The 25,113-nt window shown below is 45.4% G+C and overlaps 1 protein-coding gene across 4 annotated transcripts in view; it reads left to right on the forward strand.

The window, feature by feature from the left end:
* Positions 1 to 16,161, forward strand: part of IFT52 (intraflagellar transport 52) — a 34,438-nt gene extending 18,277 nt beyond the window's left edge. For all 4 annotated transcript variants that reach the window (XM_029918197.1, XM_029918195.1, XM_029918196.1 and 1 more), the window contains 6 exons: positions 2,460 to 2,528; positions 6,314 to 6,468; positions 10,787 to 10,874; positions 11,183 to 11,291; positions 14,021 to 14,166; positions 15,740 to 16,161. In XM_029918197.1, the coding sequence (XP_029774057.1) occupies positions 2,460 to 2,528; positions 6,314 to 6,468; positions 10,787 to 10,874; positions 11,183 to 11,291; positions 14,021 to 14,166; positions 15,740 to 15,787 (615 nt within the window). In that variant the 3' untranslated portion in view covers positions 15,788 to 16,161. The remainder of the gene's footprint in view (positions 1 to 2,459; positions 2,529 to 6,313; positions 6,469 to 10,786; positions 10,875 to 11,182; positions 11,292 to 14,020; positions 14,167 to 15,739) is intronic.
* The last annotated feature ends 8,952 nt before the right edge of the window (positions 16,162 to 25,113 follow it).

Genomic DNA, 25,113 nt, shown 5'->3' on the forward strand with positions numbered 1-25,113 from the left:
ACCTCCTGATCGTGGGGTTGTGAGTTCAAGCCCCACACTGGGTATAGAGATTATTAAAAAGAAAAGGTTAAATAAATAAATAAATAAATAATAACAAAATCAGCCCTTCAGAGCCCATTATATGCCCGACACCCAACACTAAGAATACAAAGCTGAGTTAGACATAGTCCCTGCTTTGAAAAAGTTTATAATACATTGAGAGAGAACATGAGAGACAGAGACATATGTTTTTAGAAGGATGAGGTGAAGAGTGCCTGGGTGGCTCAATCAGTTGAGTGTCTGACTCTTGATTTTGGCTTGGGTCATGATCCCAGGGTCATGGGATTGAGCCCCACATTGGGCTCCCCACTGAGCATAAGGCTTAGGATTCTTTCTCTCTCCCTCCCTCTGTCCCTCTCCCCTGTGCACAACGGCTCTCTGTCTCCCTCTCAAAAAAAAAAAAAAAAAAAAGGAATGTGGTGAATGTTTTCAAGCATGGCAAGTTGGAGATGGGAGCCATTCCTGGAGAGGCAAAGAGCAAGCTCACCTGTAAAGCCCAGGAACTTGAACTTTCTGCAGAAAGCTATGGAGAGCCCTCGTAGAGTGCCCAGCAGCCTTAAGCATGGTCAGATCTGTGTTTCAGAAAGACTCCTCTGTCAGGCACGCGGAAGGTGAGAGGGAGGAGGTGGGGCCAGTGATGAGGTTGGTAGAGCCAGCCAGGCGAGAAGGGACGATGACCTGAATGAAGGTAGGGAAGGTGAGAATGAGGAGAGGGCTGGCAGGGGTTGTGTCAGGAGGGGTGAAGACAGGACTAGTCACTGGTTGACGTGGGGAGTGAGGTAAAGGCTGCTTGTCAGCTTTGTGCGGCAGAACATTTCCTGTGAAGAATGACAAGACAGTATGTGCCACAGCTGGACATTAGTGTGATTCTGGTGACTCACTTGCCAGAGGAAGAAGGTCCCCTGAACTTTTTCATTAATGGAATAAATTCCTTCAGCCTTAAGGACTGTTATTGGATTGAGAGATTGATTAAGATCTTGCTTCTGTGGAATCCACGTGAAATTCTGGTGTCTCTAGACACATTTCAGGGGTATCTAGATATAGTCTACTTTCCTTCTTTTTTTTTTAAAGTTTGTTTATTTTGAGAAGGAGAGAGAAAATGAGCAGGGAAGGGACGGAGAGAAAGGAAGAGAGAGAACCCCAGGCAGGCCCCACATCCTCAGCACAGAGCCCAACACGGAGCTCAGTCCCACCTGAGACCCCAGGAGATCCCCTGTGAGACCAGGACCTGAGCCGAAATCAAAAGTCAGATGCCCAATGCGCTGTGCCGCCCAGGTGCCCCAATATAATCTACTTTATAAGTTCAGACTGTCATCACATTTATTTTTTTTTAATAATTTTAAAATTATTTTTTAAGTGACTTATTTATTTAAATATTTATTTATTTTTTGGGAGAGCACAGGTAGGGGAAGGGAACAGAGAGGGGGACAGAGGATCTGAAGCAGGCTGTGTGCAAACAGGCTGACAGCAGTGAGCCTGATAATGGGGCTCGAACTCACGAACCATGAGATCATGACCTGAGCCGAAGTCGGACACTCAACCGACTGAACCACCCATGTGCCCCTTATTTATTTATTTTTAAATGTTTATTTATTTTTGAGAGAGAGTGTGTGTGTGTGATTGGGGGAGGGGCAGAGAGAGAGAGAGAGAGAGATGAACAGAGGCTGCAAAGCAGGTTCTGCACTGATAGCAGAGAGCCTAACATGGGGCTTGAACCCACAAACTGTGAGATCATGACCTGAGCTGAAGTCGGATGCTCAACTGACTGAGCCACTCAGGTGCCCCAAGTGTTTTATTTATTTATTTAATATTATTATTTTTTAAATGTTTTATTTATTTTTGAGAGAGCATGAGTGGGGGAGGGGAGTGGGGGGACAGAGGATCTGAAGCGGGCTCTGAGCTGACAGCAGGCAGCCGGATGCAGGGCCCAAACCCCACAAACCAGGAGATCATGTCCTGAGCTGAAATCAGACACTCAACTGACTGAGCCACCCAGGCACCATTGTTTTATTTATTTTTTAAGTAATCTTTATACCCAATGTGGGACTTAAACTCATGACCTCAAGATCTAGAATTGCATGCTCTTCTGACTGAGCCCGCCAGGTACCCCTGTCATGGGCACATTTAAACAGGAGTTGTTTTGGGATCGATCATGAGCCAAGTTTTAATAAATTTTGGCCTGTGGTTAGAGGTTTAAGTGCCTTAAGATAAATTATCTAATAGTAAAAGTGGCATTAGGGTGAGGGAAACTTTGAATTCATATGATTTCACCAAGAGAAGGATAGCTACTCTTTTTTGAATAATTATAGTACAGTCTCTCTTTCCCTTTATCATTTTTTCTTGATTGATTTAATCATCTAGTCCTGCTTTGGTTTTCTTAAATAACCAAGTGTAATTCTGTGTTTATTTTTTAAATCCAGGATGTTGTTTTCCAGTGGCTCACGACAGGGGACATCCACCTAAACCAGATTGATGCTGAGGACCCAGAGGTAGGGGGTCTGTTAATCATTAAAAAAAACTTCAAAGTGAGTGGCACCTGGCTTGCTCAGTGGGAAGAGTATCCAACTGTTGATCTCCAGGTCGTGAGTTCCAGTCCCATGTTTGGTGTGGAACTTACTAAAACAAGACAAAACAAAAAAAATTGTTTTCAAAGGGAACAAATGGGTCCAGCCTGCCAGCACCACATCTAACGGTTCTAAAGGAATACGTATCTCTTACTTTATCTGTAAGACAGATGGAGAGAAGTAATGCTTTTTGGGGTGATGAAAGCCACATTATAAAAAAATAATAAATCAATAAGTTATAGAATTAGCTAAAATGGGAATCTCGCTACGTATATGCTCCTTGACCAAGCTTTCAAAATCAGTATTTGTAGAGAAATACTTCTTTCAGAAATATGAAGGGTATAAAAATAATTTTTTATGAATAAACATCAGAATTTAAGTTTTAAACTCTAATTTTGATGCCTTTGGAACAACAGTCCTAAAGGCTTTAGGACACTATTTATCAGATAATGGAGAGTGAGACCAGCGTGGAAATAGGGGCCAGAAACCTGCCTCACAGGTCCTGCTCCATTCTGGCCATCAGACCTTAAGCAGGCTATTTCTAACCCTTTCTTGTCTTGGTTTTCTCATCTGTGAAGTGGGGATGCCACTACCTGGGCACAGGATGATTGTGAGGCCTCAATTAATGGACGCATACTTACTTCTTAAATTAGAAGGTGTAGGAAGTGCCGTACAGCTGTCAGACTTTCTTAAATGCTTGTGTTGTTTCCAAGCACTGGATATCCTGTACTTCCACAGCAGTTGTCTTATGTAATCCTTACAACAGCCCTGGGCAGGAGACGGGCTTATTCTCATCTGTGAGATGAGGAAATGGAAATTCTGCAAGATTGCAGTATGCCCCAAGAGCAAATGATTGCAGAGCCAGGACCCAAGCCCAGATCTCCTGATTCAGAGTCTGCTTGGCCTGGGGCACCTAGAGAACTCAGTCGGTGAAGCGTCTGACTCTTGATTTTGGTTTGGGTCATGATCTCATAGTTTGTGAGATCAAGCCCTGTGTTGGGCTCTGCGCTGATAGTGGGGAGCCTACTTAAGAAGTCTCTCTCTCTCCCTCTCTCTGCTCCTCTCTCTCACACGTGTGTGCGTGTGTTTTCTTTCTCTCTAAAAATAAATAAAAACCCAAAAAATGTTTATATTAAAAAATTAAAACCAAAAACAAAAACCCAAAGTCTACTTGTTCTACAATTGTGTCTCTGTTTCTTAAACTCTGAAGTGTCGGGAAAATGATTTCCTGGCTGTGCGTAAGCAGGGAGTGGGTGAGAAGATGGTCAGAAATGGTGGCCTGCTGCTGCTCCCTCCCTCGGCTGAGCACGTGGCCTCCCAAGAACTGACTTGGGTTAGGGAACAGGAGAGCCCCGTGTCTAAAATATTCCCTCATATGGAAACATGAAGTGTATGATATTTTGCTTAAATTCCTCCTGAAAAGTGATATAAGCTCCCCAAATAAAAGAACTGGGGTACAGTCAGGAACTCACTTTTCAGATCTCACAAGGCCCAACTCTCACTGGACGGCATCTTTGGCAGCGGCCAGTCCTCGCTAGAGTGTTGGGGGCCGAGGGAAGCATCACTAAAAGATGCTGCATCTGCTCCTGGACTGTGTGGCCACCTGCTCTTACTAAGTTGCTGTCAGTCCTGTTTTCTAGCTGAGGAAGCGGAAGTAAGTACGTTCCCTAAGGTCCCCGCTGAGGGTGATACCTGGCCAGCCATAACTGATGTGCATGTCAGGCTGATTCTGGAGCCTGTGCCTTGTCCCCGGCTCTGTTGTTCACTGTCTCCCACACGTGCCACTGGAGTGGTTCAGAAGGGAAGTGTCCGTAGGGGGCCAGAGGCAGATGGGGTCGTTGAGGCCGTTCTCTAAAATCACACAGTCTCATGTATGTTCCGCATAGGAGACCTGGTGCAAATGTCCTTTGCATTGTAAGGCTTTGGCAACTGAAATGCTGGACCCAGTATTGCTTCAAGATAAGAAATTCTGAAAATCTAACCTTCCTATGATTTCAGATCAAATCTTATGCTGGAATAAGTTTCAAACCCAGACAACAGCTCAGTTTCAAATGTTACTTAATGAAATGGTAACTGAGTAAAGAGCTAAGAGGATTTACCTGACAAGTTTTAACCTCCAGATCTGCTAGGAAGTCATGAAAACCAGTGGTCCTGGGAACACTCTTATGTTTCTGTCTGGATATCTAAGGCCTTGTTGGTTTCAGAACTCGGATTTTGTAGCAAGTGTGTGCAAGGCTGAGAATCATCCTCAGGACCTTTGGGATTGCTTGGCCCTTGCTCATGTCCTCCCTTGCTGTGTTGGTTGCATGCCTGGCACAGTCAGGGCCTTTGTTACTGCTCTCACCGTCACCCCCGTCCCGCAGCTGAAACCTCGAACACAGACCAGCAGCACAGGGAGAGGCAGCCATTTGTGTATGCTCCTCTCCTGTTTCTTATCTAAAAGAAGCTGGAGGATTAGGGGAGTTTCTGACTCTTGGGATGTAGAGAAAAATGAGCCTGTTTGTATAGGCTTATTTCTGTAAGGCTCAGGGGCGTTTCCTCAGGTGCTGGCACTGGAGGATGTCTAACACGTTGTTGCAGGCGACCTCAGAGTGCAGTTAGGAGTCAGCTTCTTGTTGCCAGCGCGCATTGATTTAAAGTTAAATGTACTTTTCAGGTAGGGAATGCATTCACAGTTTGAATTCAAAAGCATACACAATGAAAAGTTTCCCTCCTGTTGTTGCTGAACCACTTTGTCCCCTTCCCCAGTGGCAACAATCTCAACCATTTCTTGTATATTCTCCCAGAGATATGATATATGACTATAAGCAAAAAAGTGAGTGTGTATCTCCTTCCTCCTTGTTTTACACAAATGGTACTATATACACTGTGTGTGTTCACCACCTTAGTTTTTAAAATGGGCACTATGTCTTAGTGATGTTTCCTTATTTATACATAAAGAGCTTTATTTTTATTTTGTCTAAGACTATGTGCTAGTGTTTGTACTGTAGTGTAGAGTTAGCCAGCGTCCTCTTGATGGACATTTAGGTTTCCTTGGTCTTCTGCAGTTACCAGCGCACAGCAAGGGTCATCATTCAGGGCTCTCAGCACTGCTGGAGGCATGTCCTTGGCTAAGTGAGAAAGGCTGGGGTCTAGTGTCCAAGTGGGAGGGGCATCTGTGCTGGGGTCCCGGCGGTTCATACATGTAACAGGAGAGGAAGCCGAGGGTACGGCCTAGGTGCCGGTGGGCGGACAGCCGTAGTGGGAGCTTGTGCACTGTCTCTTATGATTGCGTCTGTTTTCGCAACTGAAATAGGAAACCGGGTCATCAGCTAAAATTAAGAAACGTAAAATTGTTGGACATGGTTGAAGTGACACAAGGAAGGTCTTGCCTAGGACAACGGGACATGAAGGAACTAGGGAAATACAGCCAATTGCTGAGGACTTGAGATCAGTGGTCACGAAATTAAAAGGAGGCCAGTCAGCGTGGTTGTTTATCCAGCTGTGTGTAGTGCTGCATGAGGAATTGCAGAGTTGGATCTAACCAGCACTGGGGGTTAGCCAAGTGACTTTTGTTCCTCTTTCCACACGAAGTGGCTTACTTAAGGTTTAGGTGTTAGTGACCAGGAACAGTGAAATCTCTTGGCGAGAGAGTAGAAACTTTGCAGAGTTAGACAGATGAAATTCTTACTCCTGGTGTGCTGTGTGATGAACCCTCTTGTGGCTTTCAGATTTCCGACTACATGATGCTGCCCGACACGGCCACCCTGTCAGAGCGGCTTCGAGTGTGTCTCCAGGAGGGCGATGAGAACCCGAGAGACTTTACCACCCTCTTCGACCTGTCCATCTACCAGCTGGACACCACCTCCCTCCCCAAAGTCATCAAGTCAGTACCTGTAGCTCTCAGCTGCACTGCACTCCATTTTGAGTGTTTGGTTTGAAAGCATGAGCCTGGGGACGGGAGATAAGGTCATGGCATATGTGGTATGCAAAACATGTTCTCAGACCTCTGACCAGGCCAGCAAAGATAGCTGGGGAAACCGGGACGGGGGCTGCAGTTATTAGTCTCCTGTTGTGTTCCAGACTCTGTCAGGCGTTTAGGGTGACCAGCTTGTCCCGGTTTGCCTGGGACTTTCCTGGTTTCTGCACAGAGTCTCATGCTCCCAGGAACTCCCAGTGAAGGGAGTTGGTTAGGCGCGGCGCCCTGCAGGTGCCGCATGTTACTACTTCACTTCATACTTTGAATTACCTGCTGCATTTCCAGCCACGGAAACAGATTTAGAGAGGGTACGGTCTTCTCCCAAGGTGGGAGCCTGGATGACATTCAGACCGGGGCTTTCCCCTGTTTGATTGCCTGCTCTGTTGCCTGCTCGTTGTTGTGGTCCATTCTTAGTGACAGGGACAGGGACTGAGGCCAACATTTTTCAGCATCTTTGGCCAGGCACAAGGTCTACATCTGGAAAAACCAAAGGCCGAGGGGGTAAACTACAGATGAGTGCCTGACTTCCTACTGCTGTATCTGTGTTCAGGTTCCCCAGGTACTTACTGAGCTCCTCCTGTGCCAGACACTGTGTCCACAGTTAATGGTTTTATGGAGGCGACCAGCCGAGGCTGTGGTGCAAGGTCATTGTATTACTGCTAAGCATGGGCATAGTGAAGAGAGAGTTTGACTCTGAAGGGGGTGAGCAGGGAAGGCTTTATGAAAGAGGCCCCTCTTGTCCAGGCATTGATTATTTCAACAAAAAGTTTGGGGGGCCTTGTGTCTGCTTGGCACTGTACTGGGTGCTCCACTGTAAGGGGTGAAGAGGCTTCAGGAGATGGTGGGGATGCTCAGAGAGAGACGTGGGCAACGATGTAGCCTCTGTACAGAGCCCACATGTTCACATGTGCAGGTGTGTCCAGGCAGGGAAGTTTATTCCTAACCGCTCTGAACTGCATTTAGCCTTTCTTCGAAAGAGGTCAATTTAGGAATAGTTGAAAGCTTGGTCTTCTGAAGTCCCCTGCACCAATCTGTTCTGTGTCCTCCAGCGTGGGCTCATGAGGCATGCTTGAGCATCACGGAAATGAGAAGCCAAGGCAGACAGCCTGAGGCTCAGGGCAAGGGCCAGATTTGTGAATGGGATGCCAGGAAAGACCTTAGAGCAGGGACTGGATTGAATCTGTTTTCTAAAACCAGGTAAAACAAAGCCTTGCAACAGTTAGTACAACTGATCGGGGGAAAAAAGTAGAAGAAACCAGCTAGGCGACTGTGGACAGTAGGACTGGAGGGTTGAGGGGCGGCACTGGTGGGAGCAGTAGATGGTTTCAAGAGATGTTTGGGAAGAAAGAGTCCCGAGCCACAGGCCATGGTAGGCTGTGACAGCAAGATCAGAGATAGTGGTTTCCCCCTGGGGCATCGGGGCATCTGGGCGCCTGGCGGTGCTGTGGACTGGCTCTCGGGATTCCAGGAGAGGAGAGAGAGAGGAGCTGTGCTCTGGGTGCCTCTGTCTGACGTGGCTGAGAGGTTGCACTGTGCAGAATGCAGGTGGAACTACCCGTGTAGACATTGAAGATGCCTAGATAAGACGATTAGAGAAGTGGGGGGAAGGGCTGGGGCCTCTCGGACAGCACTGGAGTGGGAATTGGGCTGGAGACAGGGCCTCACAGCTGCCCTTGCTTTTGAGCAGGAAAGAGAAGAGGAGGGCCTGTGACAAGATGGGGAGAAGGAGCTGGAGGGGCAGGGGAGTGCAGGCGGCAGGAGAGTCTCTGGAAGCCAAGGGGAGGGGGAAAGAACGGGGAGTCAGGGAAGCAGGATCGTCTGCAGATGGGCCCAGAGCTCCCCCGCTTCTGTGGTTAGAACTTTCCCAGAATAACCAGAGGCACAGCAGGCTGCCTCACTTGTGAGCTACAGTCCAACCGGTTTCTGCCTTTGCTTTCTGTCATCTTCGAATGTGGTTAGATCAGGCCCTGTGACTGTGTTGAATGCGGGATTGCTTGGAACAATTGTTTTAGTGCCATCACAGTCAAGTAGTAGAGATTTTGGAGCTTGGACAGCTCTTTTAATGTATTTGTTTTTTATACCAAAGCAAAGGACGGTAGTTACAGGCCAGTTTCTGTATGGTGCTCATACGTATTTGTATTTGCTAGTAATGTCTTTTGAATGCAGTTCCTGTTTTCTGAGTAAAAATTTGATTCTGTATGATGTAGCTCTGAAGTAACTTCATTTGTCCATCTGGTATTTATTGACGCCTGTGGTGCTGAAGGTAGAGACAAAGAGCGTGGAGTCCCTGCCTTCTAAATTCATGGACTGATGGCTTTGGGACGGAGGCACAAAGTGGTGAAAACACAGTACCAGAGGTCAGGCCAGAGCGTTCTGGAAATACGTAGCTCAGCCCCATTTCACAAGTTTCTATTTAGCATTGGCATTTGTCCCTCCCTTTATGCCTCCAGCTGCCTCACAGTCAGCTTTCTGAATTAGGCTTGGTTGGTTTTAAGATTAGTTTCTCCACCCATCCCTCACCCCCATCAAGTACACGTTGACTAATTGGAGGAGGAAGATTTAGACAAGTGGCGAGCTGAGCAAGAAAGAGAAGCTGCACTGGGTGTGTTTTATTATTCACACAGGGCTTCAGTATAGCCAACCCCATCTGGGGACAGAAAGCAGAAAATCATGGCTGGGATGGCCGAGGCCAGAAAACCACGGCAGCAGAATTTTTGTGTGCCATTGGTGGGATCTTTAGCTTAAACACTGTCCCTGATGATATTCTGCCTTCAGTATAGACTGAGTCATGGGGCTTCTGGTTGGCAGGGATTGGCCAGCTCTGGGTTCTAATCTTGCCTTTGTCACTTCTTAACCATGTGACCTTGGGAAGCTATTTAATCTCTATACTTCTGCTTTCTCTTCTTTAAGAGATTATACCCACTGTCCAGGGTTGTTTTGAGCATTAAGTGAAATAAATTTAAAGGCCTAGCACAGGGTCAGGTATAGCATGCCGCACACAGTCGGTACTCAGTGAGTTATTTGTTTCCTCCCGAGGGATCTTGTGCATTGCCAGGAAAGCTTCTCCCCAGATACCTGGGAACAGTGGAGGAGGTGACAGTAGTAAGCTTAGCTAAGTGCCTTTCTGCAGTCACAGACCTCTTTCCTTTGTAAAATCACTTGTCCACAGAAGCAGGCATGAACTTTGTCCACACCCATTGGCATTTGCTTGTTGAGCTTAGCTTTTAAAAGGTCACAAATGTGTACATAGTTTGAATTAGGTGAGTATCTTTTAATTTGCCTCATTTCCAGAGGAATTCAGCCAGCTTAAAAATTACGTACAGAACAAAAGGATAAAAGGAATGTTTGAGAGAATGGAGGCAGAGGGGAAGCCGTCATCAAAAGGAAACACAGGATAAGGTCAGCACTTGGCTCTGTAAACTCATCACTGGCGTTCTCTCTCTGCTGTAGCCACTCCGGCTGCCCTGAGGTTCTGTGAAAATACCCAGCACTCTGACTTCTATTCTCCTTGCTCTTGCCTCTGCCTGCGATACTTTTGAAAGCAAGAGCGTGACTTCCTTCCTCCCTTCACTCAGGGCTTCTCTGACAGGCTGTACCCCTGCCTCTTCCCCGTCTCTATCCCTCTGTCCTGGTTTGTTTTTCTTCTTACTACATATTGATACCTGTCATCTAGGGTTTTGTTTTTTGTGTGTCTCTCCTCTAGTAGAATGTAAGTTCGTGAGGGCTGCCTTGGTCTTGTTTTCACCGGTGCTGTTCTCCTGCTGTATAAAACCAAACCGTCTGGTGCATAGTACATACTTAGTAAAATACTTGTTGAGTGAATGAGCATACAAGGTGTATCTTGTACAGATCTGTTCACTTCCCAGAAGCAGACTTCAGATTTGACTCCTGTCTCTTGGTGGTAAAAACAAATAAGGAAACAGAGTGAGTTACCCCATTTACAGTGTCCATTGGATAAAAATAAAAAGCCTGTTTAGGAGAAGGCTGATATGAAACTTGAAAAAACTTTCCCCTTCAGTTCTCATTATAGTTGTGCCGTATGATAGAGTAGAGAAGATTCGTGAAAGGATCATTACATTATATATACCAACACATACTGTGTGTTTTTCTGTGAAAGTGTTGAACCGCCTGATTTGATGGAGAACAGTGCAGTGTTGTCAGTTAGATGTGCTTTGCCACAGTGTTTCATCCTGATCCCTGCTTTTTTGTCTTCTTGCTAACACAGGGCCCATGAACAGCTAAACGTGAAACATGAACCTCTCCAGCTCATCCAACCTCAGTTTGAGACCCCGCTGCCGGCCCTTCAGCCAGCGGTGAGTAGGTGTGCTTGGGGGGATCGTGCTACAGAACCCCACTGTTTGCCCTTACTTGGCGGCTGGACCATCACATGACCCTTCCCGCCATGAGTATATGTACACCCAGTGCATGTGGCACTTCTCAGGAAGTTGTGTTTCTCTGGCTCCAAACATGCAGGACCAAACCTATTAGTATTCCGGAGGGACTTCCACTGTGATTCATCCCCAGGGAAGGGCTGAGTTGGCCTCTTGTTTCCCTTCCATCTTATCACTGTCAGTTGTGACTTTACATATATTCTTTCATGAAAGACCTGATTTCCTTTCAGGTTTTCCCTCCCAGCTTCAGAGAGTTACCACCTCCCCCACTGGAACTGTTTGACTTGGATGAGACATTCTCTTCGGAGAAGGCCCGCCTCGCTCAGATTACCAATAAGTGTAAGTTTGGCCAGATTTTTGTTACTTTCTTTTGTAAGTTTTATGTAGTTGTGAACTTGTGAGATTTGCCGTGAGAGAATGCTAGAGTTTGTTCAGAGAGAACAAAATATGAATGGCAGTGTAAAATGACAGTTTATTTCATGTAAATGATGTTGATTGTTTCTCTCAGGCCAGTTTGCTCAGTGACTTAGAACATGGTGCAAAGCAGAAGCCAAGGTCTCAGCTTTAACCCCTGTAGGTCCTTAGTTCTGACTTATGGAGTAACCATAGGATGCATTCTGACCCTGGCTGCCACTTACCAAGTGTAGGTCATTGGTCATATGAACAGTTAAATAAGAAAATTCAGTCAAGGCCAGAATTACAGAGATTTCAGATTGGAAGGGGTCCTGAAGAGACCACAGGGACTTCCACTGGCTATAGCTTCCAACTGAGAAATCAAGGGCGTGGACTTTTCTGGCTGTTATGCATTTCCCATCTTGTGTACTTGGAGGGCATATATGAGAAATCCTGGATGTAAAGGAGGGAATGAAGAGAGTTATGTGTAGCCGCCTGGACATGTGGAGGAGGAGGTGAGGCCCCAGGCCACATGCCTGCGTGGTGAGTGGTTCTCTTGACCCTTGGCCCCGTGCTTCCCCTGACATGCATAGCAAATGGGCCTGCACACATGTGCCCAGAGGCATAACATTACCCATCCATTTTGAGGCAGTGACCCCACTCCTGGGAATCTAATCTAAGGAGATGTGTGAAGGCATACAGATGATTACTATGTTATTTATTTTTAAAATTAGGAATAAAAATTATTTAACCAATTGGGAATAGGCTTAGTGTACACTAGCAGGGGAATGGTAGTAAATTGTGTCACATTTATTTGAGACAACATGTCATTATAAAAGAGGTTTCCAGAGAGTGACATTGATAGAACTTAAGTGAGAATCCTAAATGAAGAAGGGCAGGATATAAAATTCCATATTCAGTAGGATCCTAACTATGAACAACATCTGTATGTGCCCAAGGACCAGGAAGGAGTGCAAAAATGAAAACAGCTCAGTGTTGAACACCTTAACTGCATTTATCTTCTGTGTCAACATTGTGGTAGGTGCTGAGCAATCTAAAATTAGCAAGACGTAGTGATTGGTCCAGTAGGAATAACACATCTGTGAAGGGTCAAATGGTTTGACCTAGCATTTCTGTTTCTAACAATTTACCCTATAGAAATCCTTGTAGAAATGTAAAACAAAAAATATAGCTATAGAGATATTAATTGTAGCATTAAAAAATTGGCAACAGTCTAGTAGCCCATCAGTAGAGAGATTGGTTTTAAAAATAATGAAATATTATACATCTGTTAAAAAAAGATACAGAGCATAAGCTTTGATGTAAGATGTCCACGAGACATTGTTAAATGAAGAAAGCAACTTACAGAACTATTATAGTTTGATCCTGTTTTTTATACATACGTAAATATTTAGGCATACATGGCAGTAATTACCTTAGGTGGTATTGGTGGGGATAGAATTGGGGCAAGAGATTTTTGCAGCTGTATGGTTTAATTTTTTTTTTTGAGAGAGAGAGAGAGAATGTATGTATGAGTAGGGGAGAGGCAGAGGGAAAGGGAGAGAGAGACTTTAAAAAAAATTTTTTTTTAATGTTTTCTTTAATTTATTTTTGAAAGACAGAGAGAGAGAGAGAGCATGAGCAGGGGAGGGTCAGAGAGAGAGGGAGAGATACAGAATCCGAAATAGGCTCCAGGCTCTGAGCTGGCTGTCAGCACAGAGCCCGACGCGGGGCTCAAACCCACAAACCGTGAGATCATGACCTGAGCTGAAGCCGGTCGCTTAACCGAATGAGCCACCCAGGTGCCCCAAGAGAGACACTCTTAAGCAGGCTCCAGGTTCAGTGTGGAGCCAGACATGGGGCTCGATCTCACGAATGACTGAGATCATGACCTGGGCTGAAATCAAGAGTCAGATGCTTCACCGACTGAGCCACTGAGGTGCCCCTATGGTTTGAATATTTTAATAAAAAACTTAAATTTCTATTATAGCTTTAAAAAATGCACATCAAAAGGAGAAAAACAGGAATTACAGTAGAGTGTAAGAAGGGCTATAATGGCTGTCCATCCTTGACACAGGGTTGCTGGGGATGGCTGTACAGAGATACGTTATTAGTGGAATTATAAGTGATTTTTTTCTTAATTTCCTTTTCTATAATATTGCTATAATAAATGCTATTTAAAATACCCATAAGCCCTTCTCACAATGGTTCTTGCTGCATTCAGAGAATGGCAATTTGATTTCCTTCTAGTTCCTCCTATTCTTTGTAATGTAGGAATGCTGGATCTGGGAACAGGAGACCCAGAGCCATTCTAGCTTTACTCTAGAGTGTATTTATTTAATTTTGAGAGGGAAAGGGAGAGGGTGAGGGAGAGGGAGAGAGAATACCAAGCCGGCTCCACATTGTCAGCATGGAGCCCAATGTGGGGCTTGAACTCATTAATTCCAAGACCATGACCAGAGCCAAAATCATGAGTCAGACTACACTTAACTGACTGAGCCAGCCAGGTGCCCCCAGCTTTATTCTAATTAGGAGTGTCATACTTTTGTCCTAATTTAGGGGAGTGATTTTGAGAGGTGCAGAAACCTCACAAGGGGACACCTGTACCACAGTAAGTCGGTACTTGGAGAAGGACAGGAAATAAAGGTTAATCTAACTGCTCCAACTGTGCTTAGGTACTGAAGAAGACCTGGAATTCTACGTCAGAAAGTGTGGTGACATTCTTGGAGTAACCAGTAAACTACCAAAGGACCAACAAGATGCCAAACATATCCTTGAGCACATCTTCTTCCAAGTGGTGGAGTTCAAGAAATTGAATCAGGTAGAGCCTAGAAAGCCTACTGAAATGGAAGCCCTTTGAGTGGTGGTATCTTCCATAAACTGGACTTCTCGTATTTTATGCCATTCATTCATTCTGCAAGTATTTATTATCTAGTAGGTCTAGTAGGTTGACAAAACAGACAATGATTCCTGCACTTCTCTTCTAGCTGGAGGAGCTTGACAGTAGACAATAAACATCATAGATAAGTAAATCACGTTGTAAGATAGCAGGTGACGGGATAGATAAAGTAAGGCAGGGATCAAGCTGCTGGATGTAGCAGTATTAAATGGGGTGGTGAGGGTAGGTCTTGCTACAGAGGGGATATTGGAGCAAGACATGAAAGTGTTGAGGGACTTTGCCACGCAGATAGTTGGGAGATGAGTGTCTCTGGCAGAGAAGAGACCTGTGCACAGTTCTGAAGGCTAGGCTTACTTAGCCTGGCTGTTTTGAGGCATAGCAGTGATGCCAGTTTTGCTAGAGAGACCTGAGTACAGGATACAGAAGCAGGCCATGAGGTCAGCACCTTGTGTCAGAAATCCTTTTTCTCTGGACTGAGGACCAAGGACTTTAAAATTATGCCTGGCCTTCATTTTGTCTATCTCTTGACAAGATTTCTAAAATTAAATGTTCAACAACCACTGTCGGAAGTGGACATTTATATGCTACCTCTTCTACCAACAGGAGAATAAATTTGTCCCACTTTTCTGGAGATCTTTTATATATTGTACAAAAGCCTTCAAAATGTATGTACCTTTGACACAGCAATTTTAATCCTCAGAATTTGTCTTAGATTTATAATCCTGAAAGTGTGTAGATTTACCAACCAGGATGCTCCGTGTAGCATTGTTTTAATAGAAGAAAAATCTTCATCAGTATGGAACTAGTTAAGCATCTATGGTACATCCCTAAGATTAAAAATGTTTAGAAGAATGTTTAAGGACTTGGGAAGACATTCAGGATGTGGTAAATGGGGTTGTGGGGGAAGGTCTATAAATACATACATGGATTATATGTGCTGAGTGGAAAGGTTGGAATCTACTGGCAGGGGCTGACTCTGCTAGGTACTCATGGCACTAGATGTGGGGCTGTGGTAGTAAACAAGATGAAAGTGGCCTTTGCTATCTCTTCCTGAGCCACGTGCAGTGGGGGCGACTGGAATACTATAGGAGCCATTACAGCGCTCGGAGATCAATGCCATGAGGAACCAGAAGTGAGCTGATATAACTGCGGAGCACTGAAATGGGGGATGGCACTCATGTAGGTTCTTGGCTGTACTCGCTCCGCTGGCGCAGCAGAGACAGGCCCTGAAGGCCAAGATAAGAAGTCTGGTGTGGTCTTTGCCTCTCTGCCTTCAACTGTATTTGCTCCCCGCTCATTGTGGTGGGTGGTGGACAGTAGTCAAAAGCCCTGTCCAGATAGTGAAAATTTGATCCTTCAGCTGGATTCAGCCTTTAAGCCAGAGATTACTGTGTGTCCCAATTAATGATGATTCAGAATCTTCATCAAAGTATAAAACACCAGACTTCCCATTTCATGCTTTGTACTGAATACTGTGTCTTATTCTGTCATTCAGGAACATGACATTGATACAAGTGAACCAGCCTTCCAGAACAATTTCTGAGGACCATGCCTCTTGAAGCATCTTCTGTCTCCTAATTCTCTTTGTAAACTATTTTTGAATTGTTCCTCAATTCCTTATCAAGATTGTCTATAAACTCTTTCCTCCATGAGTTGTAGAGGTTTGTGCATCTTCTGTAGTGCCCAGATAGGTATGTTTCTAACAAGATCCTTATATCAGATACATTCTATTTTTTAAGATTAAATCTGACTGAATCTGTACTTTTATAATTTATGAGTCTTTCATTGAAGTCTTTTCTTCCAACTATACTTCTGAATTTGAGTTTCCTTTACCAAAGGCATGAATGTCTCTTGACTATGAATATTATTCAGCTTTTGGACTAGCTCAAGGATATAAAATAAACTTAACCTGCATGATCTGTTTGCCCAATGTGCTTAATGAAAAGATGAAATAGTAGATACTTTCCTTACATAGATCACTCACCCCTTCATTTCCCAGCTGCCCACAGGTCACAACCATTTGGAGGCTATTGTCTCCATTCACACTTTGAGCTCCTGAAGCCTGAACTGTCGTTTTGGGTTACGATGATGTATGCGATCATCTGTCCCAAGGACAGTGGGAAAGACTGTACACGCCTGAATGGGACAGCTGTGTACTGTATACACTGGGAACCTGCTTTGGTGGACGCTGAATGCAGTAAGAAGATTGCAGAGCCGCTGCCAGTGTGTGAGGACTGGTTGCAGTGGGAACAGTTTAGCTGGTGGGTTCTATAAAGATGGGAACTGTGGAAGAAAGGCCATTTATGGAGCGTGATATAACCCCAAGAGGAAGTAATGAGGATGAACTAAAGTGCTGTTGTAGGAAAGGTGGCATTTTGAAATAGATTTAGTCTGATGGTTGGAAGGGTCAGATTGGCAAGAATTTGGGCCTGATATCCTGGGAAGTGGTGGAGCGAATGGAAGATGGAGATTCTGAGGGGTGAGCTGCTTTGAAGCATGAGTCCAGTTGAGATGAAGGCAATTCATACCAGTAGAAATTACCAGTAAATAGCTAGAAATCCCTGAGGTTTAGAAAAGATTCAGTGTTGTTCATATGGAGTTGATAACTAAAGTCATGAAAACAGTCTGCCAAGGAATTAACATTTTCAGAATGAAAGGCTCACATCCTGAATTTCAAATTATTTTCCCGTTAAAGCTCTGTTCACAGACTTCCATTCTCTCACACACTCAAGCCCTAGTTCAGGGCTTATTTAGAGTAGCCAAGCCAGAATAGAGTCTCAGGGAAGAGAGAGTCCACTTTGCTCGGAGGGCAGAATCTGGAGGCCAGCTGAGAGAAATCCAGCTATAGAACACTGGAATGTTGTGACAATCTATTTGGAATACGTTCCAGAAATGTACTCAACTATTATCTCCCAGCCCATAATCCTCTTCTCTTACACTGTGAGTTTGATGCTCCTGCAACTGAGAGGTGAGGTCCATGTTCCCTCCCTCTGAATCAGGCACTATAGTGGAAGGGACACTGACTTCTGAAGCTAGATTATCAAAGGCCATACAGCTTCTGCCTAGTTCTCCTGGGACACTCACCTTTAGAGCCACAAGCCAACAATGCAAGTCTGAGGTCACTCTGATAGACTATATGGATAGGCCATGTATAGGTGTCCTGGCCAACAGCTCAAGAGGTCCCAACCTATAACAGCATCACCTGCTAAACATGTGCGTGAAGACACCTCCAAGTGACTCCTGTCTCCAGCATCAAGTTACCCCTGGCCTTTGAGCTGTCCGAGCTGAGGCCACAGACATCATGGAGCAGATCAGCTGTTCCTCTACCTTTCTTAATTCCTGACCCACAGAATCCACAAACATAATAAAATCACAGTTTAAGCCACTAATTTGGAATAGTTTGTTATGTAGAACTAGATGATTAGAACATATACCTATAATTTTAGCAAGAACTTTTTGGATCTCTCTGAATTTAATCCAACTTTACTCCCCAAAGGGGACACAGAGGCCTAGAGAAACCTAGGGGCAGAGGAGCACTGACAGCCTGCCTACTACTCCCATTACATGGACTTGAGAAGGTGCCTTGGGAGCGGGCAAGGCCTGTCTTGTCATGGGTCACCTCGCTTTTTCCTTGTGGCAAAGATGTACGTTTCTTCCAAAGTTTTGAAAAATTTGAAACATCTAGAAAAGTGGAAAGAATAGTATAATAAACACCAGTACCTACCACCTTTTAAAAATTAACCTATGTATGCTTCATATGTGTGTGTATATTTTACTAAACACTTGCTATTTCAGGCATTATATACTTCATTATATAACTATAGCATACCATTTTCATGTCTGATATTTCATGCTTAGTTACATGTTCCCCAGTTGTCCCCAAAATGTGTTTTATAGATGTTTTATCCAGCCAGAATCCAGTCAAGGTTCACATGTTGGATTTGGAGGTCTCTTATCTGTTTAAGTCCAAAACACAGTTCCCTGTGTTTCTTTCTTTTCCTCCTCCTCCTCCTCCTCCTCTTTAATGGCATTGATTTTTTGAGGAGACTAAATTATGTGCCCCACATTCTGGATTTTTCTGATGGTTTCAGCATGGTGTCTATGATCCCGTTATGTCCTTTCCTGCAAAGTGGAAGTTAGGTCTAAAGGCTTGACTATCTTTGAATTAAACATTTTTGGCCAGAATAGCTCAGAGCTGATGCTACGTATATCAAATTGGTCCTCTATTAGTGAAATTAAGTTCAGTCAACTGGTTAAGGTAGTGAGCAGGGGTGTTTTAAATTCAAACATGAGCTTCAGGAATGCTTTTTTCCCAGTTGCTGTTCACCTGTGTGCTCGAACTTCTGGTAACACTGGTACGCAAGCCTCGGAAATGAAAAAGTTAATGGAACTGAACAAGTATTTCAACGTCACTCTTAAAACATACACACAAACTGGGGTGCCTGGGTGGCTCAGTCAGGTCATAATCTCATGGTTTTATGAGTTCAAGCCCCATGTCTTTGTTGACAGGAGAGAATCTGCTTCAAATCCTCTGCCTCTCTGCACGCACAAAAATAAATATTTAAAAACTCCATTAAAAATACAAATACAAAACAACAAAATGTGATAGTTTAGTGGGTAAACAGCAGAAAAATAACTATTGGAGATCTTATTTCTTGAACTCAAAAACATCTCTGCCCAGAGAAACGAATGTCAAAAGAAGAGGAAATATAATGAGAAAGGGGAGATAACGTGTGGGGATAAAGGTCTCTCCCCAAGAGCAAGAAGGAAAATTTGCGGTGTCTTTTGATTCTTATGATTCACAGATCTACAGTCTAGCTTTTGCTAAGTTATTTATTTATAAACCAAATATGAGAGGTTTTATTCAAACTCAGGGATTCCCTAAGAGGTTCGAGTGTTACTATGCCCTAATGAAAACTAAAGAAAGAAAAAAAATTAGGCAATACCTATGCAGGGACCTGGAGAATTTTGAAAAGAACGAATTTCACCCTCCTGAGGCATTCATTTTCCTATTCTGCAACCAATGTCATCAATGACTTCTGCTACTTTCAAGAGACAGGAAGTAATATTTACTTAAAAAAGAATAATAAATCTTGCTTATACCAAATTTTACCAGGAACCCTACCACCGTTTATATTAGCGCTCTGCTTCTGCTGCTCACCATCTAATTGGGGAGAGAAATTAACTTCGTAGAGTCGCAAATTGTAGCCTGAAGGAAATTTGCAGTGTCCGGAGCCCGTGCTGGACTGCTGAAATACTCGGGGAGTCAGGGCCGGTGGAGGCAGAGCGGTCGACGGGGCTCTGGGCCGGAGCGGCCACTGGACGCCAACTCCCGAGACCGCCATGAGGCCGGAGGCTGACCACCTCCCTGACCTGCTCTCTCTCAACCCCTGGCCCTCTTTTTACTCGTCCCCCGCACGACCCGAAACGGCAGGCGTGGGGGAAGCCTGCCAGCTACTACAGCTTCGAGGGATCGCGCGCCAGGCAGCTGCCCGAAGCAAAGCTGTCTAGGCTCCACAGCTCAATAGCCCCGCTCCAGAAGGACCCCGAAGCAGGCGCCTCCTAGTGACGTCAGGAGGCGCGACTCCCGCGATGCTTCGCGAGGCGCAGGAGACTGAGCGCGCGCCCGGCAGTACCATTGCTGGGTCATTCTTGTGGCCCTCTTTACCAGCTGGGCGATTCGAAACAGGTCATGTCACTCACTCCAGCGGGCGGCGACAGACCGCCACGTGGACTCCAAACCTTGATTTTCCTTTCATCTTCCCAGGTGTGGGTGATGAGACCGCCCTGTGCCATGGGTGGCAGCCGGGCATGGCCAGGCTGTGGAAGTGGTTTCCACCGCCGCCGCCGGAGGAGGTTTAGGCGTCCCTCGGCAGTTCCATCCCGGACTTTGTGCTGGAACTCCCTAACCTGCGAGACCTTCCCTGCTTGGTTGCTGCACAGGTGACATATTGCAAAGGAAAGAACTCAGTTTGCGAAAGCTGATGCCCAGAAAGCCCAGGGTAGAGGTCAGGGCTGTGGGCTGAACATGCTATGTGTATAAAGCAGCCTAGGGCCCTGGCACCTGAATCGGAACGCCAGAAATTTGGATTAAATGGTTTCTGAAAGGGAAAATTCTCATTCTATGCAGTTACAAAAATGAGGATACAGCACGGGCCGGCATGATCGGAACAAACCCAGCAGAGTTACTTCCCTTGTTCTGTGGTCAGTGACTCCACATTTCTCCCAATGACTGAATAGGCACTCCTAGAATTATACAAATGGAACATATCAGCCACTCCCCCAAATTCCTTCTGTCCCCTTGTAATCTCTTCTATATAACCATTGTCACTTTGATTGGTTCTGTCATGCAATTTCTACAGTTGTATGTAAATGATATGCAATATCCACTTTCTGGCTTCTTTCAGCATTACTTTTGAGATCATATTGTATCAATAATTTCTTTTTATTATTGGGTAGTATTTCACTGTATGGATATATTTATTTTATATCCATTATTTGTTTACCCAGTCATCTGTTGATGGGCATTTGGGTTGTTTCCAGTATGGGGCTTTTACACACAAAGCTATTTTAAAAACCTCTGTGTGGACATAGGCACTCATTTTTCTTGTCTCCATATGGCTGGGTGGTTTTAATTTACATTTCCCTGATTACATGGTATTGGGCATCCTTTTGTGTGCTCTTGTCACTGGATATATTTTGAAGGTAGAGTTTGAGGGTAGAGCCAATAGGATTTGCAGATGGATCAGATAAGTGATATGAGAGAAGAGTCAAAAATGACTTCACTTCTGGGCAATCCCTGATTACTTTTTATTATTTCTTCTCCCTGGCATGCACTGGCTGTTCTCTCTGCTTGAAGTGCTATTCCCCACATTAGCTACCTTGAAAATTCCTAAACTACCAAGGTCTGAAGAGCCTTTGGGGACCCTTTTGGGTGGGTACCCACAGCCCCTGAAGTTTATCTTTGCCCTTATAGATCTACTTTTCTGTTTACTCATTGTCTACCGTATTTGCTGATGAGTTTCTGGAGCGTATGGACGGTTAGATTGCCTCATGATGACTAGCCCCTGGCTGCAGCCCAGTCTCAATCATTTCAGCATATTTTCACAAATAGCATCCATTATATTTACATTTCAAACTATGGGTGCTTTATGTCCAGCTATGAGCCCACTAGCAGTATGATCGTGGCAACTTTTCTAACTTGAATATTTTGCTGTTTTCTTCCCCCTGGAACTCAAAGATAGGTACTGTGCAAATAGTTATTCATTGAATCTCAATCTTCCGAGAAGTGAGTGAGAATTTTTTCCTGTAGAGGTCGGATTCCTTGCAGCAGGTAATTGAATTGCTTTCCCTGCACTGGGGAATCTGCCCTGTTGTAGCCACTGTGCCATTTCCAGTCCTAGTGCTGCTGGCCTCTCAGGTCCATAGCCACTAACCTGCTACCATGATTCTGTCCTCCACACCGAGACCCTTGAGGGTGGGGCAGAAGAATCTGAAAAACTTCCCTTTGTTTCAAAATCTCTTGATGTCCCATATCTTACTAGATACAATTCAAACTCTAGCATTGCACGTCCTCTCAGTTTTGGCCTACGCCTTACTAATTCTCTAGCCCAAATGTTAGTGTTGTAGTATTTCATTCATTCAATTAAAAAATGTGTAAAAATGCCTTCTATGAGTGCCTACTAGCAGCCAAACATTATGGTAGAGATCTGAAGCTAAAAATGTGAATGTGGAGCTGTCCAGGCTCTTGAGAGAACAATGAAATAGTGGGCAGAGGAAGTATGATAGGAGAACCATGATAAGGAAGGTGCTGGGTAGGTGGAGAGGAAGCCAGGCAGAATGGCCATGTGATCCTACTTATCATTTACCTGTTTTCAATCAGTGTTTGTTTTGTGTCCAGCTTGGTGCTGGGCCCTGAGCATTTAATAAGTAGATTTCATTCTGTCTTCCCAAGATGGAGCAGGCCTTGGGTTTGGAGCCTGGGGTGGGGAAGGTTGTGGAATAACTAAATGACTTGCAGCCTCCCTGTCCAAGATGGGCATGTCCTGGAAAGGTTTTCCAGTACACAGCAGTCTGTAATCAACCTGGGCCCAGAGACCACTCCCAGGTGTAGCTGCACTCAGTATACTTGGAGTCCCCTCTCCAGGGAGTATCTGTTGATATGATGGTAATTGGAGAAAACACTGATAGGTTTGGCGGGCTCTGGGAAAGGAACACCAAGATGGCCGACAGACCACCATTTTGGAACTTTCCACCCGCTGCCAGCTTCCCAGAAAACACATCTTCTGCCCCTGGACACATCCCCGGAACTAGTGCCCTATATAAGGTCCCACTCTTTGTCCCCCTGGCACAACTTCCCTGACCCATCCTGTCCCGACCAGGGAACCTTGCCTGAGACCGCTCCCAGTAAAGGCCTTTTACATTTATTTCTGACCTCGGTTTTCTGTATCGTCTCTGCAACTTCCCTGGCTTGTTCCCTCCCAGCCACGGAACCTTTAATAAGGTTCAGCCAAGAGCTCTTTAATAAAGGGTGCTCTGGGTTTTTTTCCCCAATTCTCTGTTCTGTGACTTTCTTACTCCGCCGATTTAACCTTACAAACATACTTGCGGAGATTACCAGATTCCATCTGGCACCAGGGTGATCTCCCTGCTGCCTGACTCACAGCACTGACTCTAGGCTTCTTAGGCTCTCGTGTACTGGTCAAGTTGGCCCCAGTTCCAGCTTCCAGGTGGGCTCTCCAGCTGCTCCCTGTCTCTTGCCTTGGACAAATACCTTGCCCAGAGCTGCTAAGTTCTGTCTTTCCCCTGAAATACAACTAGTAATCCATGTGAGAATGTGTGCTATGTGCAAAGCAGCTTCCTGGATTTCAAAGAACAAGCATGAGGGCAGCTGAAGAGTCATCATCATTACCATCATCATCATCATCATCACAACAACAATAACAACTTAAAATAAAATAGTATTTACTAAGGACCAGGCATTATTCTCAGTGGTTTACACATATTAATTTGTTTAATCCTACAACCATCCTACAAAGTAGGTACCAGTATAGTGGTTAAAAGCATAGACTCTAGGAGCACTTGGGTGGCTCAGTGGGTTGTGTTGACAATTAGTTTTGGTGCCGGTCACAATCATACAATTCTGTGGGCTTGATCCCTGGGTCGAGCTCTGTGCTGGCAGTGAGGACTCTGCTTGGGATTCTCTGTCTCCCTCTCTGCCCCTCCTCTGCTCTCTCTCTCTCTCTCTCTCTCAAAATAAATAAATAAACATTTAAAAAAAAGGATAGACTCTAGACTACATAACCCAGGTTTGGATCCCTGCTTTCCCATTTACCAATAGTATGGGGGTGGGGGGACCACCTGTGTTTTGGTTTCCCATCTGCCAAAAGAGGTTCCTTCTAATACTACCTCATAGCATTGTTATGAGGATTAAATGAATTAAAATTTATAAAGCATATAGAACAGTGGCTGGCACATTGTAAAAGCGATCTCAGTTTTTGATAAATCTAATTATTACATATGAGAAAACAGACATAGAGGAGTTAAGTAATTTGCCTAAGATCACACAAGTAGTAAATGATGAGGCTGGGAATCAAACCCCAGGAAGTCTGGCTTCAGAGCCTGCACTCTTAAATGTCATGCTGTAGCAGTGAAGAGGGGATGTGTGCATGAATTACTTTATGAAGGAAGTGGGTGGGGGAAGACCTGAATTAATTGATGTGGAAGCTTCTGGCACTTAAGATGTCAGTGTTCCTTCTGCTGGGTAAATGAAGTTTGCAGCAGCTGCCTAGGCTGGCCCCAGGTGGCCAGTAAGGTGGCTTTTTCCTCAGATTTCGGGAAGAGGAATCTGAGACAGCAGGGGCTAAGAGGCTGGAGTTCAGCCCGATTTCCCCTGGCTCCTGTGTCATAGTTCATTTACCTTCCTCTCAGAGCATTCCTCCCAGGAAACCCGGTGTGACATGACTCTTGGGAGGTACTTGGTAAATGGCAACTTAAAATGGAAAATCCTTGCTAAGTTTCTAGGAGTTTAAGTCCTTGAACAGTTCTGAGCCCTGGGGATACTGCGGTGAATTGAGAGGCTACTTGGACCTCAGCGTGCCCATAGTTTGGAGGAGAACGCACTAGTCAACAAGCAAATGGTGGGCAGGGGACTCCAAGGATAGACTGGAATTTGGGGTGACGGCGGGAAGTCTTCCCGGCCAGATAATGGCCCACGCAAAGGCAAAAGGCCAGGAGGCTAGCTAGTTTCTTTTGGCTAGGGGCAGGGTGGTGATCTAGCAGAATCCTATAAACCTAATTAGGGAGTATTTTACCCTGAGGGAAGGGAGAGAGGTTTTCTGTTCCGGAGAGGAAAGAAGGGTTTTGCATTTTAGGAAGCTCACTCGGGCTGCCGGGAGTTGAGCCCCGCGAAAGCCATCGAATTCGAGGCTCCTGGAGAGGAAGCAGGGCGACAGTTCGAAGGCAAAGACCCTGCCTAGGTAGGGGTGACGGGACGGAGGAGCGGGTTGGAGTAGCGCTTAGGGTTTTGCATAGGCCGTTTCTCCCGCTTGACTCATCCTTTCCTTTCCTCAGTCAGCTGGGTGGGCAACTCCTGGGCCGCCCCGGACCCACCACACTTGACCTAGTTCAGCCTCAGTCAAATGGCGGCCGGATCGGGACCGCAAATCCCAAGACCCGCTGCACTCATCCCCGACCTTCCCGACCTTCCCTGACGCTCACGGGGTAACCCCAGACTTCAGCTCCCGGGCCGGGAGCTTCACGGCTCCGGTAGGGCGCGGCACTCAACTGTCCTAAGGCCCCGCCCCCGCGCCCTCCCCTCAGGCCCCACCTCCGCCCTCGGCCCCGCCCCCGTGCCGTCAGCAGGCTCCG

The sequence above is a fragment of the Suricata suricatta genome, chromosome 12, assembly GCF_006229205.1.
Source record: "Suricata suricatta isolate VVHF042 chromosome 12, meerkat_22Aug2017_6uvM2_HiC, whole genome shotgun sequence".
NCBI classification, from domain to species: Eukaryota; Metazoa; Chordata; class Mammalia; order Carnivora; family Herpestidae; genus Suricata; species Suricata suricatta.